This window comes from Cryptococcus depauperatus, chromosome 1, assembly GCF_001720195.1.
Source record: "Cryptococcus depauperatus CBS 7841 chromosome 1, complete sequence".
Lineage (NCBI taxonomy): Eukaryota > Fungi > Basidiomycota > Tremellomycetes > Tremellales > Cryptococcaceae > Cryptococcus > Cryptococcus depauperatus.
The window spans coordinates 2,028,044-2,042,215 of NC_089468.1; the positions used below are offsets into that span (position 1 = coordinate 2,028,044).

At 44.4% G+C, this 14,172-nt stretch overlaps 6 protein-coding genes across 6 annotated transcripts; 3 read left to right on the top strand and 3 right to left on the bottom strand.

The window, feature by feature from the left end:
* Positions 1 to 98: 98 nt before the first annotated feature.
* L203_100779 (uncharacterized protein) lies at positions 99 to 2,445 on the bottom strand (the record flags this gene model as incomplete). The annotated part of the gene is made up of 6 exons (XM_066210233.1): positions 99 to 356; positions 405 to 635; positions 685 to 1,662; positions 1,709 to 1,967; positions 2,011 to 2,284; positions 2,331 to 2,445. 6 exons carry the CDS (start codon positions 2,443 to 2,445, stop codon positions 99 to 101), a joined length of 2,115 nt encoding a protein of 704 aa, XP_066066330.1.
* A 247-nt stretch (positions 2,446 to 2,692) lies between these two features.
* Positions 2,693 to 3,363, top strand: L203_100780 (uncharacterized protein; the record flags this gene model as incomplete). Its single annotated transcript, XM_066210234.1, has 4 exons — positions 2,693 to 2,810; positions 2,923 to 3,025; positions 3,166 to 3,265; positions 3,328 to 3,363. The coding sequence occupies 4 exons, from the start codon at positions 2,693 to 2,695 to the stop codon at positions 3,361 to 3,363; spliced, it is 357 nt and encodes a 118-aa protein (XP_066066331.1).
* Positions 3,364 to 3,754: 391 nt separating this feature from the next.
* Positions 3,755 to 4,650, bottom strand: L203_100781 (uncharacterized protein; the record flags this gene model as incomplete). Its single annotated transcript, XM_066210235.1, has 4 exons — positions 3,755 to 4,011; positions 4,068 to 4,200; positions 4,251 to 4,356; positions 4,412 to 4,650. 4 exons carry the CDS (start codon positions 4,648 to 4,650, stop codon positions 3,755 to 3,757), a joined length of 735 nt encoding a protein of 244 aa, XP_066066332.1.
* Positions 4,651 to 4,832: 182 nt separating this feature from the next.
* On the top strand, positions 4,833 to 7,919 carry L203_100782 (uncharacterized protein; the record flags this gene model as incomplete). The annotated part of the gene is made up of 6 exons (XM_066210236.1): positions 4,833 to 5,070; positions 5,114 to 5,699; positions 5,746 to 7,343; positions 7,392 to 7,633; positions 7,685 to 7,771; positions 7,827 to 7,919. The coding sequence occupies 6 exons, from the start codon at positions 4,833 to 4,835 to the stop codon at positions 7,917 to 7,919; spliced, it is 2,844 nt and encodes a 947-aa protein (XP_066066333.1).
* Positions 7,920 to 10,039: 2,120 nt separating this feature from the next.
* L203_100783 (uncharacterized protein) lies at positions 10,040 to 13,107 on the top strand (the record flags this gene model as incomplete). Its single annotated transcript, XM_066210237.1, has 3 exons — positions 10,040 to 10,654; positions 10,697 to 12,211; positions 12,262 to 13,107. The coding sequence occupies 3 exons, from the start codon at positions 10,040 to 10,042 to the stop codon at positions 13,105 to 13,107; spliced, it is 2,976 nt and encodes a 991-aa protein (XP_066066334.1).
* A 228-nt stretch (positions 13,108 to 13,335) lies between these two features.
* L203_100784 (uncharacterized protein) lies at positions 13,336 to 13,947 on the bottom strand (the record flags this gene model as incomplete). Its single annotated transcript, XM_066210238.1, has 4 exons — positions 13,336 to 13,417; positions 13,496 to 13,590; positions 13,684 to 13,820; positions 13,893 to 13,947. The coding sequence occupies 4 exons, from the start codon at positions 13,945 to 13,947 to the stop codon at positions 13,336 to 13,338; spliced, it is 369 nt and encodes a 122-aa protein (XP_066066335.1).
* Between the last annotated feature and the right edge of the window lie 225 nt (positions 13,948 to 14,172).

A 14,172-nucleotide genomic window follows, 5' to 3' on the forward strand; every position in this document is an offset into this window, starting at 1 on the left:
TTCGCTGTGATATGATGGATATATATGCAAAATCCTTCTTCAACAACCCCCATGTAATACGATCAATGAGAAACTAAACTAAGAGCATCTAGACACTTTTAATCACTATCACTACTATCCTCATTATATGCCCTTTGCCTTTTCGACCCTATTGCAACTTCACCTTCACTCGAAGACGCTTCATCATACTCGTCACTTGAGCTTTCGTATTCTGCATCATTGCCTGCATTTCGTACAAGCGAAGACTTGACTTTTTGCCCTCTCATCATGGCCATTTGTCCTGCAAGAGAGTCTTCTTCCGGTTCGGAAATGTCTTCGTCTTCAGATACTTCGTCTTGCGGGTTCTCGATCTTCAGCTACTCATTATTTAGCACTTTGGTATTGTGATGTGGATAGACACATACCATGAGAGGAACTTCTAGGTCTGCTCCTAGAAGTGAATCACTTCTGAAATAGATCACAAATGAATATAAATTCGCTTGTGGCGGGGCTTGAAAAGTCAGAGTAAATTCTTTCGGCGATGAAGGTGTACCATCTGCTGAAGGAAGAGGAATATCGGTAATCTTGACGGGAGGAACAATAACTTTGTTGAGCTTCGTGTCCCCTAGCAAGAAATAAAAATGAGGTTTGCAAAGCTATTGCCTGTGAGTAAGACCTTCGACGCTATACTGAACTTCGACTCACTTGAGGCCAATGGGGAGCGTGTACGTATCTGCTCACCTTCCTCTCCTCTTGGTTCACAGTGGTCTCTCCAGTCTTTTCAGCCTTTTTTCTTACCTCTTTTACAGCCTCTTTCACTTCACCTTCGGCCGAACCATTTGCATTTTGTTGTTGCTTGACTAGTCCCGGAGGAAGCATAGAAATGGGCTTAGCTCGAACAGAGAGGGGAGTTGTGGGATATACATAACGTAGTTTAGCGACTAACGTAACAATCGAACCTGGGGTAACGATTTTTGAGTCTGCCACGGTGTACTTGGCGTCAACAATCTCCAATCGAGGCCAGTACTTTGCGACCGTAAAAGCGTCCTCAAAACCATCTCTCGCCCTCAACCATTTCTCAAGCCACAGGGTGCCTTCGGCTTTCGTTAATGTGGTTTGTTTAAAAGCTTCATCCAAACCAACACCAGGAAGCTGAGCCAGAGGTTCAGCATCGGGAGGGAGAGCTTGCACAAGAGCGGGTTGGAGTTGAAAACAACGGAGTGAGACGTTGAGCCAGTTGTGAGCGAGAGCAATATTATTGAGGGCAGTGAGCAAAGAAGGAAGGATTTGTAGGATGGTGAGTTGATCAGCGCGCAGATCGGCATCTTCAATCTCAATCCTCAATAAATGTGCTAGAATCAACGCCCTAGCTCGTTTGTCCACACCACTCTTAACGGCCACTTTGCTTTCCTCTTTCATCAGAGGATCATCCTGCAAGACAACGGATTCGGCTCTAACCATTTCAACGGTTTTAATGAGCTCTTCTGTCTTTAATTGACGAGCCTTTTTCGTCTTTTTGTCAGTTTTGGCGCCAATTGCAGCAGCAACCTCCAGAGAACCTGCTAACAAGGCAATAAGGTTGATGAAATCAGTATCTTCAGCGAGGCCATGGAAGAAATGTTCCGCAGTAGCGTTGAGGATGTTATCTCTAGTAAGACGACGCTGTGTAAACCACCAGCGACCCTAAACTGCTTTAGCACCTTTTCCCTCTGACATTGGATGTACATACGACGATCCATGGAATGCCACCACCAAGTACTAAACCATAAGCCGCCAATATCCATAGACCATTGCTGCCTTCTATAACCCACTGTGGGATGGCAATTTTATCTTCTCTTTGTTGAGGACCATCAGGATTCCCGTATTTGGCAAGATTGTCACGGGTTACTTCATCCGTCAGGGATTTGTAAGCCTTGGTTATTTCAATGTATTTCTCTTCAGCTTCTTCGGCAGTCTGTCCTTCGGCAAGTTTCAACTTGTCGGGGTGGCTACAATGTTCTCAGCGTTGAAGCAATTGCACCGAAAACATACAATTTCAAGGAGAGCTTCTTGTAATGCTTCTTAATCTCTTTTTCCGTTGATGAGCTGCTCAATCCGAGAATTTCAAATGGATTATAAACTGTCCCCCCTTGTTGTTTTGGTGTGATAGCCAGGTTGTAAACGAGGTAGCCGAGTAATATCCAGGTGCAGAGTAGAAAGACGGTCCACTTCGATCCTAGTGACTTGCGCGACTCGCGTTTGATCTTTTCTACCCGCGTTGGTGCTGATTTACAAACTGGACAAGGACATAGTGGCTTTTGCGTGACTATGAACAGTTATAATTCTTCTGCATCAACATCATATAGACATACCATTCTTTTTTGGCTTGAGTGCAAAGTAGGTGGAAGGTATAAGAAAAAGTGTCAAACACGTAACTCCAAAATAGCTGGCAAGTGAGCCCGAGTCATCGTACGATATCCCGGGCATTGTTCTTCTCCTTTTTTGTGATAATTTTCAGAAAAAAGAAGTAAAAAAGCGCCAGAAAAAAGTCATAAATATAACTGGGAGATGTAAAAGTAATCTCGCCACGTCAAACGCGTGCTTATGTGGGTAAATAAATTAAGAAATGTTACGTAATAGAAAACGGAAGAAAACGGTTGGTTGACCCCGCGTCAATTGGAGTTGATTTGTCTCTTTTCTTTCCATTCACCACTCAATTGTTATATTCAGAAAAATGCTAAGAATTGCTTCTCGTGCCATCAGACCCCATGCCAGAGGTTTTTCAACCGCTGTAAACGCTGGAGAGAACGATTTTGTTGCAAAGAGGGCTGCTGTCAAGGCTCATGCCGCTGGTAAGTCCCACAGAGAATTAAATACGGCAATTTGGCTCGTTGCAGTTAAAAGAGCAGCAGAAAGGCGGAAACAAGACGTTAGGAATTCTGGAACAGGCTAACGCATCTGCAGAGACTACTGATCTTTGGCGCAAGATCTCCTTTTACGTCTGCATTCCTGGTGTCATGGTTGGTGCCCTCTGGACCTACAAAGTTGAGTCGGCCCACCTAGAACAGTAAGTCCATATTTTTGATTGAATTGAATAGAGATGGAAGCGGCATTTTTAAGCCCTCACGAGTCTTGGGAATAGTTAGCAGAGCGTAGAGATGAGACATTGTTACATGCAATATTCAGTTCCGCTAACCATTATTCCAGTCAAGCTCATGCACCTGCTCCTTCTGAGAAGCCTGTCTTCTCTTACATGAACATTCGAACCAAGCCTTTCCCCTGGGGCAACCAATCGCTGTTCTTCAACGTCAGTTTTCATTTAGTCATGCACGATTTTGAAGATTTAAAGATTGCTTACTGTTTTTGTAGCCCAAAGTCAACATTCCTGCTAATTCTCAAGAATAGGCATGCCAAATTAGAATACTGCGCTTTGGCCGATTTAAGAAATGCACGACATCAATGCTCGACCTATGCCATCATGTACTATTAACCTAGACTTTATACTACTCATTACAATAAGTATAAGTTCTTGACCTTCTATCGAGGTCAAGATCCCGTATTGCATATTGTCCAAGCAATGCTGAGTCAAATCAGCAGGATATAAACCGCAACGGGTAGCTCATCCTAGGTTATATTACCATCTGACGGCTAAGTTGCTAGGAAGGGCATCATCCAAAGGTTTCTCTGACAAGTTCTGACCACTCAATCTTCACAGTAGTGAGATTCCAGCAAAATATATCCGTTGTCGCCCTTGAGAGCATCTTGGTATTAGTAGATCCATAAGCGTTTGGATCCTCTACCGCCTCTTCTTTTTCCTCTTTGATACTTCTTCGTCTTCTTCATCCAGCTCTCCAAACATTTCTATTTCCATCAACTCTTCCCATTCTCTTACACTTTCCCATCGATCTCCACCTGAAGACAGATCGCGCCATGACTCCAGTGTCACCTTGGCGTCCTTAAAGGTTGTTTCTGGGTCAAGGATACGCGACGCGAGTATAGATAGTTGAGATAAATGTTGAGTGTGAGATGATATAAGAGAGGCAATAGAGTTGACTTGGGTCTTATTTTCAGCCTGATAGAGACTTGTGGAATAGGAACTGTAGACTTACTAAAATGCTCTAGTGTCCATGTTGTCCATAAAGGTTCATCAAATACAAACTCGTCCGACTCTCTCTGATAAGCTCCAAAGAGAATCTTTTCAGCTTGATCTGCTAGCTGAGTGAGTTTGTCAAGGTTTGCGTCCTACAACACCTCTCAACAATATGTCATTTTTAGCAGCGCGGGCGCCATACCAGCTTCCTCATAGTTGCCTGTAACACAGCGCGATGTCTGTAGAGAGCCGCAAGATGCGATCCAATCTCTTCTCTTTCTAGTCGATCCTCGAGTTCCAGGATGTTACTACCCTGATGAGTCATCATTCCTCAGCTTGCTGGATCAATGATAATAAGCTCACTCCATTTCTGTACTCTCATCAACACAGCCTTTCGCGGCCTTGAAGCCGTCAAGAATGATCAACTCGTCCCATGTCTTGATCGTATTCTGTACTTCCTTGACAACTAACTTGAGCATCCGGTGGTGCGTGGTTTCGCTTTGCTTGGAGGGTGATACTGTTGCCGGAGAAAGGCTCGGCGAGGAGGACCCCCTAGCATGATTGTCCTTGCTCGGCGTTAGAGATGCCAGTCTTGAAGCCATTTTTTTCCGTGGTAGTGGTAATTTGTACTTTAATTTTGATTTCAACCTTTTTGTAACTTTCAAAATTTGGTTCCGTAGGATTCAGATGAAGGTTGCCGCCGCTCTTTCGTCATTTTCAAAATGTTTAAATTGAAGGATTGTAGAAATTATTGATAAAGAAAATTTTCTACAAAAGTAACAACATGTCTACAGCGAGGACAATGTTGCGAAGGCCACCTCAAGCCAGGTTATACCTTCTCAACCATACCAGACAATCTCTCAACTGGAGATTGATAACGGCGCCACCTATGAGACAAGTTCATGTTAGAGCTATATCTTTCTCATCAATCCCGAGAGCTGTGGCTAGAGCTTTCAAAGTACCGCTGTACGGTGCAGCCATTGGCGCTGGAGGAGTGGGATACGCAAATTACAAGTTGGAGAGTGAGTCGGACTATTATTTCAAGAGACTGATGCCGGAATGTAGGTGTAAGAAATGCAACATCGGAACTACTGTCCACGATCCAAGACAAGATGTCTTTTGCTTACAATTCTACGGCAGATGGTATCTCTAGTGCAGCTGATATAGGCTCGCAGTTGGGGTCTTCTATAAATAATAATCTATCCAACGCCACGAACGGTGTATCAAATGCTGCCGATGGATTCCTTCAAGGGACTCGAGATTGGTGGGATGTGTTTACGTCACAATTCAACAACGGTGGAAAGCAGGAGAGAGCTTCGGGAAGCGGAGACGAACAGAAATGGAAGTTTGAAGGAGAATCAGGAGAACCTAACAACAATGGGACAGGTGGAGAAGGACCTCTTCTTGGACTTGTGGGCGCTGCGGTATTATCCGGAACGGAAAGAGATAGATCCCAAACGAAAGGCAATAGTAAAGAAGACCAGCATGAACTGCTGCAATTGACGAGAAAACTTATCGAGATTCGGTCGGTCCTCTTGAGCGTTGACCAAAGTGATGCCTTGAAGCTGCCTTCTATCGTGGTGATTGGAAGTCAAAGCTCAGGAAAGAGCAGTGTTTTGGAAGCTATTGTTGGCCATGAGTTCCTTCCAAAGTAGGTGTTTTATTTTTGTGTTTATGCCAGCCGATTAATTATTCAGAGGTGACAATATGGTAACACGTCGACCTATCGAGTTGACGCTCATCAATACCCCTTCAAATGCTGCATCCTCATCAACCGCACCAGTGGAGTATGGCGTCTTTCCCAACATGTCTGGCATGGGGAAGATTACCTCTTTTGCTACTATTCAAAAAACACTGACCGATCTTAATCTCTCTGTTCCTCCCGAACTTGCCGTCTCAGATGACCCTATCCATCTTCAGATTCACTCTCCTCATGTCCCCGACTTGACACTCATAGATTTACCGGGCTATATCCAGATTTCTTCGATGGAGCAGCCCGAAGAGCTTAAAGACAAGATCTCGAGCCTCTGTGATAAATACATTCGCGAACCCAACATCATTCTCGCTGTCTGTGCCGCTGATGTAGATTTGGCTAACTCTCCTGCTCTACGCGCAAGTCGAAGGGTTGATCCTCTTGGTACCAGAACTATTGGTGTTGTCACTAAAATGGACCTTGTCAAGCCTGAACAAGGCGCACAGATTATTCAAGGCGACCGATATCCTCTTCACCTCGGTTATGTCGGCGTTGTTTGTAAAGCTCCGTCATCTTCAGGTGTTCTGAGGTCCTTCATGGGCGATAGAGAATCACCCAATGTCACTGGTGCTGTTCTAAAGCGCGAAGAAGAATTCTTCGGGGGCGAAAACTCAAAGATCTTTACACGAGATGGGAAACTCTTGTATGGAACGGACACTCTCCGTCGAAGGCTTATGGAAGTGCTTGAGACAAGTATGGCTTCAAGTTTGCATGGGATAACGAATGCCGTACAGCTCGAATTGGAAGAGGCGAATTACCAATTCAAAGTGCAATACAACGACCGTCGTATTACTTCTGAATCCTATATGGCAGAAACAGTGGACGCGCTTAAGGCGCGGTTCAAGGAGTACACTACCCAATTTACTAAGCCCGCCGTCCGCTCAAAGCTTAAAGACATGCTAGACGAAAAGGTAATGGATATTCTCGAACAATTGTATTGGAGTGACCCCAGGACACCCGAGTTGAACAAATTGGCTGAAGACAAAAAGTTGAGCAGCAGAGATTTGGAGCCTTATTGGAAATATAAGCTTGAGACTGCTAGTTCGCTCCTCACCAAATCGGGTATCGGACGTGATTCCACCACAATGGTGGCCGATGGCTTGCGTCAACTCATCGATTCCATCACCACAGGCGAACCATTCACATTTCATTCTTCTATAACTGATCGTATCACAGAATTTTCGCTGGCTATTCTTCGAGAGCGAATGGGTATCACTGCCGATCAGGTGGAGAATTGCATCAAGCCTTTCAAGTATGAAGTAGAGATTGATGGCCGAGAATGGGCTCTAGGAAGAGACCGGGCTGAAGAAAAAATTGGAGTAGAGATCGAGCGATGCGGTGCGAAGCTCGCTGAAATTAAAAGTAGAGTAGGTGGTGTACGGAAGCTGAATGGTCTGCTGAAGCATGTGGGAGAATTAAAAAAGTGGGAAGAAGAGAGAAGAAAAAGAAGATTAGGCGGAAGTACGCCTCTGGATAAAACTGAAGAAGAGATCCCGCCAACGCTTGATGCATACCGTTACTCGTCAGGGCAAATCATTGACGGTACGTAACTCCACCTGCTTTTTATTCAAAGGTTGACGCGTCGCCTAGGTCGACATGCTCTTCTTCTCTCTAATCGCCTCTCCTTACTGAAACTTCGCCAACAAGCTCTCAAAGCCCGTCGATGTCGACTTGGTCCAGATCAGGCTCAATTCTGTCCCGAGGCGTTTCTTACGATAGTTTCAGACAAATTGGCTTACACAAGTACCATGTTTATCAATATAGAGTTACTGGAACAGTTCTTTTATCAGTTCCCTCGAGAGATTGATTCCCGGATATCATATGATCTAAATGTGAATCGATTATTGTAAATCCAAGCGACAGCATTGCTGACAGTGCTTTAGAGGAATGAGATTGCAAAGTTTGCAAGGGAGAACCCAAAGATCAAGCAACATCTTGACTTACAAGAAAGGAAAGATAAATTGGAACAAGTATGTTTTCTTTCCCTCATGCAATATATATCGAGTCGAATTTGACACTGTTTAGGTGATGCTATCTCTACAAAGCCTTGTGAACCTGCAGAAGGAAACGAAATCGAATCAGACTAAGCGAGAAGGTTTATTTACAAAGTTTTTCTGAGTGAATGGTCCTAGTGACCATGTAATATTAGATAAAATTCACAATGTTGGCTTGTTGTTTCCGACTGTTTTCTCACTGTTCATTACGCTACTTATGATATGCATAATTAATAATTCCATCAAGCTTTGTCCTGTCCTGGTGCCCACCATACATCAACAATAAACCACATCCCGAGCCATGAACAATAACCAAGTCTCAATCTCATCCGCGAAATCAAACTGACGTACTAGAAACCTAGACTACCTTGGCTGATTTTCGCCCTAATCCTTTCAAGGTTTGCTTCTTTCCTTCACTTGGATCATTACCAGCAAGATGGAAATCTAGATCTAATTGGCTTCAGGCAGAGGACAACTCGAGCTAAATATTTTAACTCAATAAAATTGTGGACCAGCTCACTGCAATGCCTATGTCCAGTGGTCGCTTACAACGAATCATATAACAATGAAGATGTGGACGCAACACCTAAATTGTTATTGCGAAGACGTCTTCCCATCTATTAGGCCTTTCTACGTTGGAACTATTCTGACATGCTACGAAAAGGAAAAGTGGTCGAAACCGATTCGGGAAAATCAGACATGGCTGTAAGCACCAGAGGCCGCCGCAGAAAATTTCTCAACGAGAAGGTATTGAGAAGAGGCTCAGAATTAGTCTTGACAAGTCTATATGCTGTAGTGACCTCAATTGACTGAAGAATTGTAAACCGCCTGAGAGTATCGATGGAATAACTTCAGCACCTGATACGTCTTTAGCTCTTGGGATTCCGCCTTCCAATGTCTTCAATGTTAGCAGTGTAATGGAGAGTATCAGTGGGAGCACACATCAGGACTAATCCGATCACTTTCGTGAGCTGGTCTATTGGTCAGCCAAAACAGCGCACTTTTAGAAAACCCCTGGTTTGCCAGCCCCCTGAAGGCAGTGAACCGCAACCAGGCGCTTCATTTTCAACTAAAACATTCTTATAGAATGAGGCGAAATAAAGAAACGCTGGCAAAGGGCTTCCTAGCGCATCTACCTCTAAATAGCAAGAACTTTTGTTCATCGTTATCCACCAAACCAAATCAATCAGACCCGGATGAGAAAGATTATTTCCCCCTACAAAAGCCTTGAAGCGGCTACTGGATGAAGAGTCTTTGCTGTTGCGTATAGTGAAATTGCATCACAACGGTTAATGATGTTATTTTTTTTGTTGTACTTGATTCTTGACCCAATGTTTTGCCTCGTACAAAATATCTTAAAGCTTAGGCATTACTCTGCTTGTCATTAACAAGACAGGCCACTTTGCTCGATGGGTTAAAATGGGTCGGTCTCTGTGAATGGTCATAGTCTGAGGCGTTAAATTTTTTATACTTGCATGACGCTGAATGAGCATGGTAAGAGAAAGTAGGGATGCTTATCTGGCCATTCATCGTTTGTATGCCTTGAATTTGCTGCCTTGGTTTGTGCTTTGAGTGGTTAGAGGTTTAAAAGATGATATATGTTATAAAGAAGAAAGCAAAATTGTAAATTCAACATTTAGGCCGGCACCAAATATCAGGCGAATGCTAAACGCGCGGATTTGTCAGATTGTATAAGCTATTCTTTTCAATATTATTTCTTTTTGTTATTACATCTTATCTCTCTTTTGCATTTTATCTCTCTTTTACATTTCATTATACTTATTATTTCGCAAATATCGAGCCGTAGAGAGAAGCAACTGACAAACATCAAGACAAGAACGTGCTATACTCCAAGGGTGACACGTTCTTATTGCATTGCCGCTGGTTGAGAGATAAAAGGTGGAAAGATTGACTCTTCTCAGCGTATGTGTTTATATTGAAGGCAAGTCTCGTATGAGGGTATGTTAACATCTAGTGAGTAGGTCAGACTGAGTCATTCGGTTTGGTGGGGACTACTGAGACGCGATTTGACGTGTTTTTGAGAAACAATCCAGTTGGGTTGAATTACAATTTTCGCCTGGCATGAGCTTGCCAAATAGCTCCGCGCCTATACCAATACCTGGTGAGTAGAATAGCTGGGCAGAGGCTAAAGATTTTGGGCAAACTGAGTTGCGGCTCTAGAGGGCTGTCAGAATGGCTGAGCTGACAGTTGCAGCTCGTCACTAGATAACTCGGAAAACATCTATGCCCTCTATATCCCAGTCATCCATAAAAAATGCGTCACACCATGTCCATCCTTCCTCCCAAGCCTACTTCCCTCCATTCCCTCATTCCGGAAACAAGCAGGGGCGCAAGGGTAGTATGGGTATGGGATTGTTTAAAGAGAGTCATCAGGCTTTATTGTGGGAAAGTTCAAAACGCAATCCAGAGGCTGTGATTGAAGAAGATCACGAGACTAGCCCGCGAGATTTAGGGGCAAAAACGCAGGTTGTGAGCCAGAAAGTCTCAAATGGACAGGTGGATAAGGCTGGTCGGTCTGTACGAGATGTGTACGACGCAAGGCACACAAACATGGATTCACACGGTTTGCCCAGTCCTGGCGAAACCAGTCTTACTGAAAGAGACGAGGGTGAACCTGAAGAGGATCGGTTTGACGCGAATGATGAAGGTTGGATAACGACTAGTAACGATTCCTTTACTTCTGATCCAGAGGATGAGGAAAGAGACTGGGCGAATGAAGAGTTTCACAAAAACGACGAGGGAAAAGAAGATCAGATAACTGTGCCACTCCAGCCATTCAACCATGCGGTAGGTGGTCATAGTAGTATCTACAACTTTACCAGGCGTGCCGTTTGTAAAGTGAGTTGTGTTGTGCCCGATAACTGCTGATTCGCGATTCAGCCTTTGGTGAGCCATGAAAACTTGTTTTACGAAGAAGTGGAACGATTAGCTCCGGCTCTCTTGTCGTTTATACCCAGATACCTTGGTGTCATGGTTGTCAATTACCGCCGGCAACGACTTGCGACAGAGGGTTCTGCCACTCCGATTGATTCACCTCCTGCCGCTTCACCTTTCCCTTCTAACCCTTCCACGCCTGGAATAACTTCACATCCTTCAAATCACCGACCTATGCTACAACAAGCGCTCACCAATACACCCTGTCAATCTCATGTGTCAAATTGCAATGTGGGAGAAGACCTGGAGATACCAGAGGTATCATTAGATTATAATCGTCATGTGGTACCCGATTGGCTGTTTCGGCGGGATGAGCGCGGGCGTAGATTAAAGTGTAGTAGAGCTTGGGAGACATTGCATGAGGGATCTTTGGGTAAGACACTGAGACCGTCTTCTGCCAAATCGCAAGAGTTTCTGCGATTCGGCTCTGGTTCGCCTGGAAGCTCGTGGCACTCTTCTGGAATAGGCGGCGGGTCCCCCAACATACGTTGTCCTGCCTTGGGTTCAACAGCTATTCCAAAATCTACGCAAGATGATAATCACGATCTTCCCTTAACCCCCGCCGCCTCTCCCTCCTCTTCGTTTCATCGTTACAATCAACTTCATCATACATCATCCAGCCCTGTTTTACAATACCGATCAAAAATGCACCCTCTAAACGACCTAAACAGTGTACACAACTCGTCCCATTTGTTTGGTGGGACAGGGTCGACGATGGTCAACACAAAACTTAAAGATCACGTGTTCGCGACAATATTGAAAAAGTTGAGAAAAAAAGGAGTCGTCCATCGTCACGAGAACGAAGCGGATGATGAAGCAGAAGAGTATGAAGGATTCGTTAAACAACAGAGAGGGAGACGACTGGGAGGGCGCGGGAGTATAGATATTCATGAACCCTCCAAAGCAGATGAAACCATTCGTCGAACTCAATCCGACGTGCTTCTTTCTAATCACCATTCCAAAGTGAGTCGGCAACTCATTAATAGCGGACGGCGGGCAAGAGATGACTCGACGGAACGGGAAATGTTTGAGATGGAAGTTGAAGATGATGTGCCCTTGGAGATAAAGGAGAAGGGAAAAATACCGTTGGCAAATGGGCTTTATCCGACGACTGCCGTGAGGAACAGCTACAACTCAGCTCAATTCGTAGACGACTTATCTCCCTTTGCCCCTGCGTCCCCTTCCGCATCTAATTTGGCCAATCAGCCTAATCGTGTACATCCTCGCGCCATTCATCCAGTTGCTTCACCCAGCTTTTTTCCTGAAGAAATCACCAAGCAAAAATTGTTCCTTTTCATGGAAGATTTGACAGGTAGGCTCAAGCATCCTTGTGTACTTGATCTCAAGATGGGCACGAGACAATACGGATACGATGCAACACTCCTGAAAAAGAAAAGCCAGAGAAAAAAGTGCGATGCGACGACTAGCAGAACGTTGGGCGTTCGAATGTGTGGTATGCAGGTGTGTATCTATGTACATGATGATGGCTGGAAACTGATCAAAACACGTAGGTTTGGAATAACGAAACACAATCGTTCATGTCACAAAACAAATACCAAGGGCGTGAAATCAAATCGTCTGAGTTTACGTCCGTCCTACGGTCTTACTTGTCTGATGGTAACCGTCTTCTTATCGATCATATTCCAGTAATTTATCAGAAATTACATGATCTTGCTGCCATCATCTTTCAGCTTGATGGTTTCAGATTCTACGGTTGTAGCTTGTTGTTCATTTATGACGGGGATAAAGAGATACAAGAGACGTTTACTCGGCAGATCAACAGTGGAAAACTTGAGGCTTTGACTGAAGAAGATGAGACGCCACTCTTAGCAAAAGCAGTGCAAGACTCATTCAAGCAGCATGATATCTGGACAGAACGAGAGACTGCTCGTGTAATTGGCAGGGCAACGAGCAGAAATAGATCCAGTCGTAGCCTTGGTCAATCTCGTTCACGTTCACGTACAAGGACTTCGTCTCAGTTACACCCCCCAAATCATCATAATCCTTGCCACCATCGCAAAATTCGAGGTGAGGTCAACATCCGAGTTGTCGATTTCGCACATACTACAACAGGCCGCGACTTTATTCCATTCCCACAAGACTACCAAGATCCGCCCAATTTGGGTAAAGGATACGATACCCAGGTTGACGAAGCGACAGGCCTGAATATGGCAAGGTTCCCACCGAAACATCTGGGCAAACCTGACATGGGTTTCATGTTTGGTCTTCAGAGTGTATGCAATAGTCTAGAAGAAATATGGCAAGACGAAAAGGGAGAGGGTGAAGAACTGGAGGTAAAGAGTAATGGAGAAGTCTTTGGTGTAGCTTTTGCATCAGGGGCTGATTTGAGCACATGAGAACTTCAGCGCAAGTGTCATGAGGATATGGAGACATGTGTCAGCATGAATATCGATCTTTTTAGCCATGTACTTGTATCATGCTATATGCAGAAAGTTTAATTAGCATTCTATTCGAATGAATAGGATGCCAAGTCAAGTTACGATGATTGTGTATTGCTGTAACAAATTATGCATGGAGCGTATGCTGTCTTCACTCGCCTTTTGCAATACTTTAGCTGAATACACTCATCTCCTTGGTGATGTCTCTCTAGCTCTATCTCCTCTTCGTCGATCGTTACTTTGAGGAGCCTCGGAGAAAGCAAAGTTGCTGAGTTTTACCGCCACATCAGCTCAACTACGTCCTCAAATTGCCAGAGCAAGCATCTGCTAAAGAGGCGAAACTCACGTGTGAATGGTCTGCTCAAGAAAAGTTGTCCCATCTGTCTCTGCGATGGCTTTCTCTGCTTCTTCCTTCTTCTTGTACTCTACCAATGCGTATCCCTATTGCCGAATCCCCATCCGTTAGCCATCAATCTTCTTATCCTTTTGAAATTTCCCCTGCTGCAACGTGTTGAGGGAAGGTAAAGAGCTCACCATGACATAACCCGTCCGTCTGTTGAGAGGCATGTTGATATTCGTCACATCTCCAAAATCCGCAAAGAAATCCGAGAGATCTTCTTCTGTCGCTTCTTCATTTAAACCCGTCACAATGATAACCCATCCTTCAATGGCTGTTTCGGATTGTCAGCTGCGAATTGGGTGGCTTTAGAGGACGCGAGTATGAGCAGCGGGGTCGGACATACATGGAGCAGCCCAAGAATGGTTCCCGTTTCTCTCATTCATGTCGATGTCGGCCATGGTTGTTATGTCGTTACAGACGCTTGCTTCCCAGCGTAACTTGATCAATCTACAGCGCCGACTGTTTGTAAATGTTGGAATGAAACAAAATTCATAATTAATCACAATGACAGGATGAAGGTTGAACGGGGTTTCGGAAATATCTCAGAGTGGCAACCTTCATGTAGGAGATTTCTTCATAATAAATTCATACCAATCATAAATTCATTAGTAATTTACAAACAT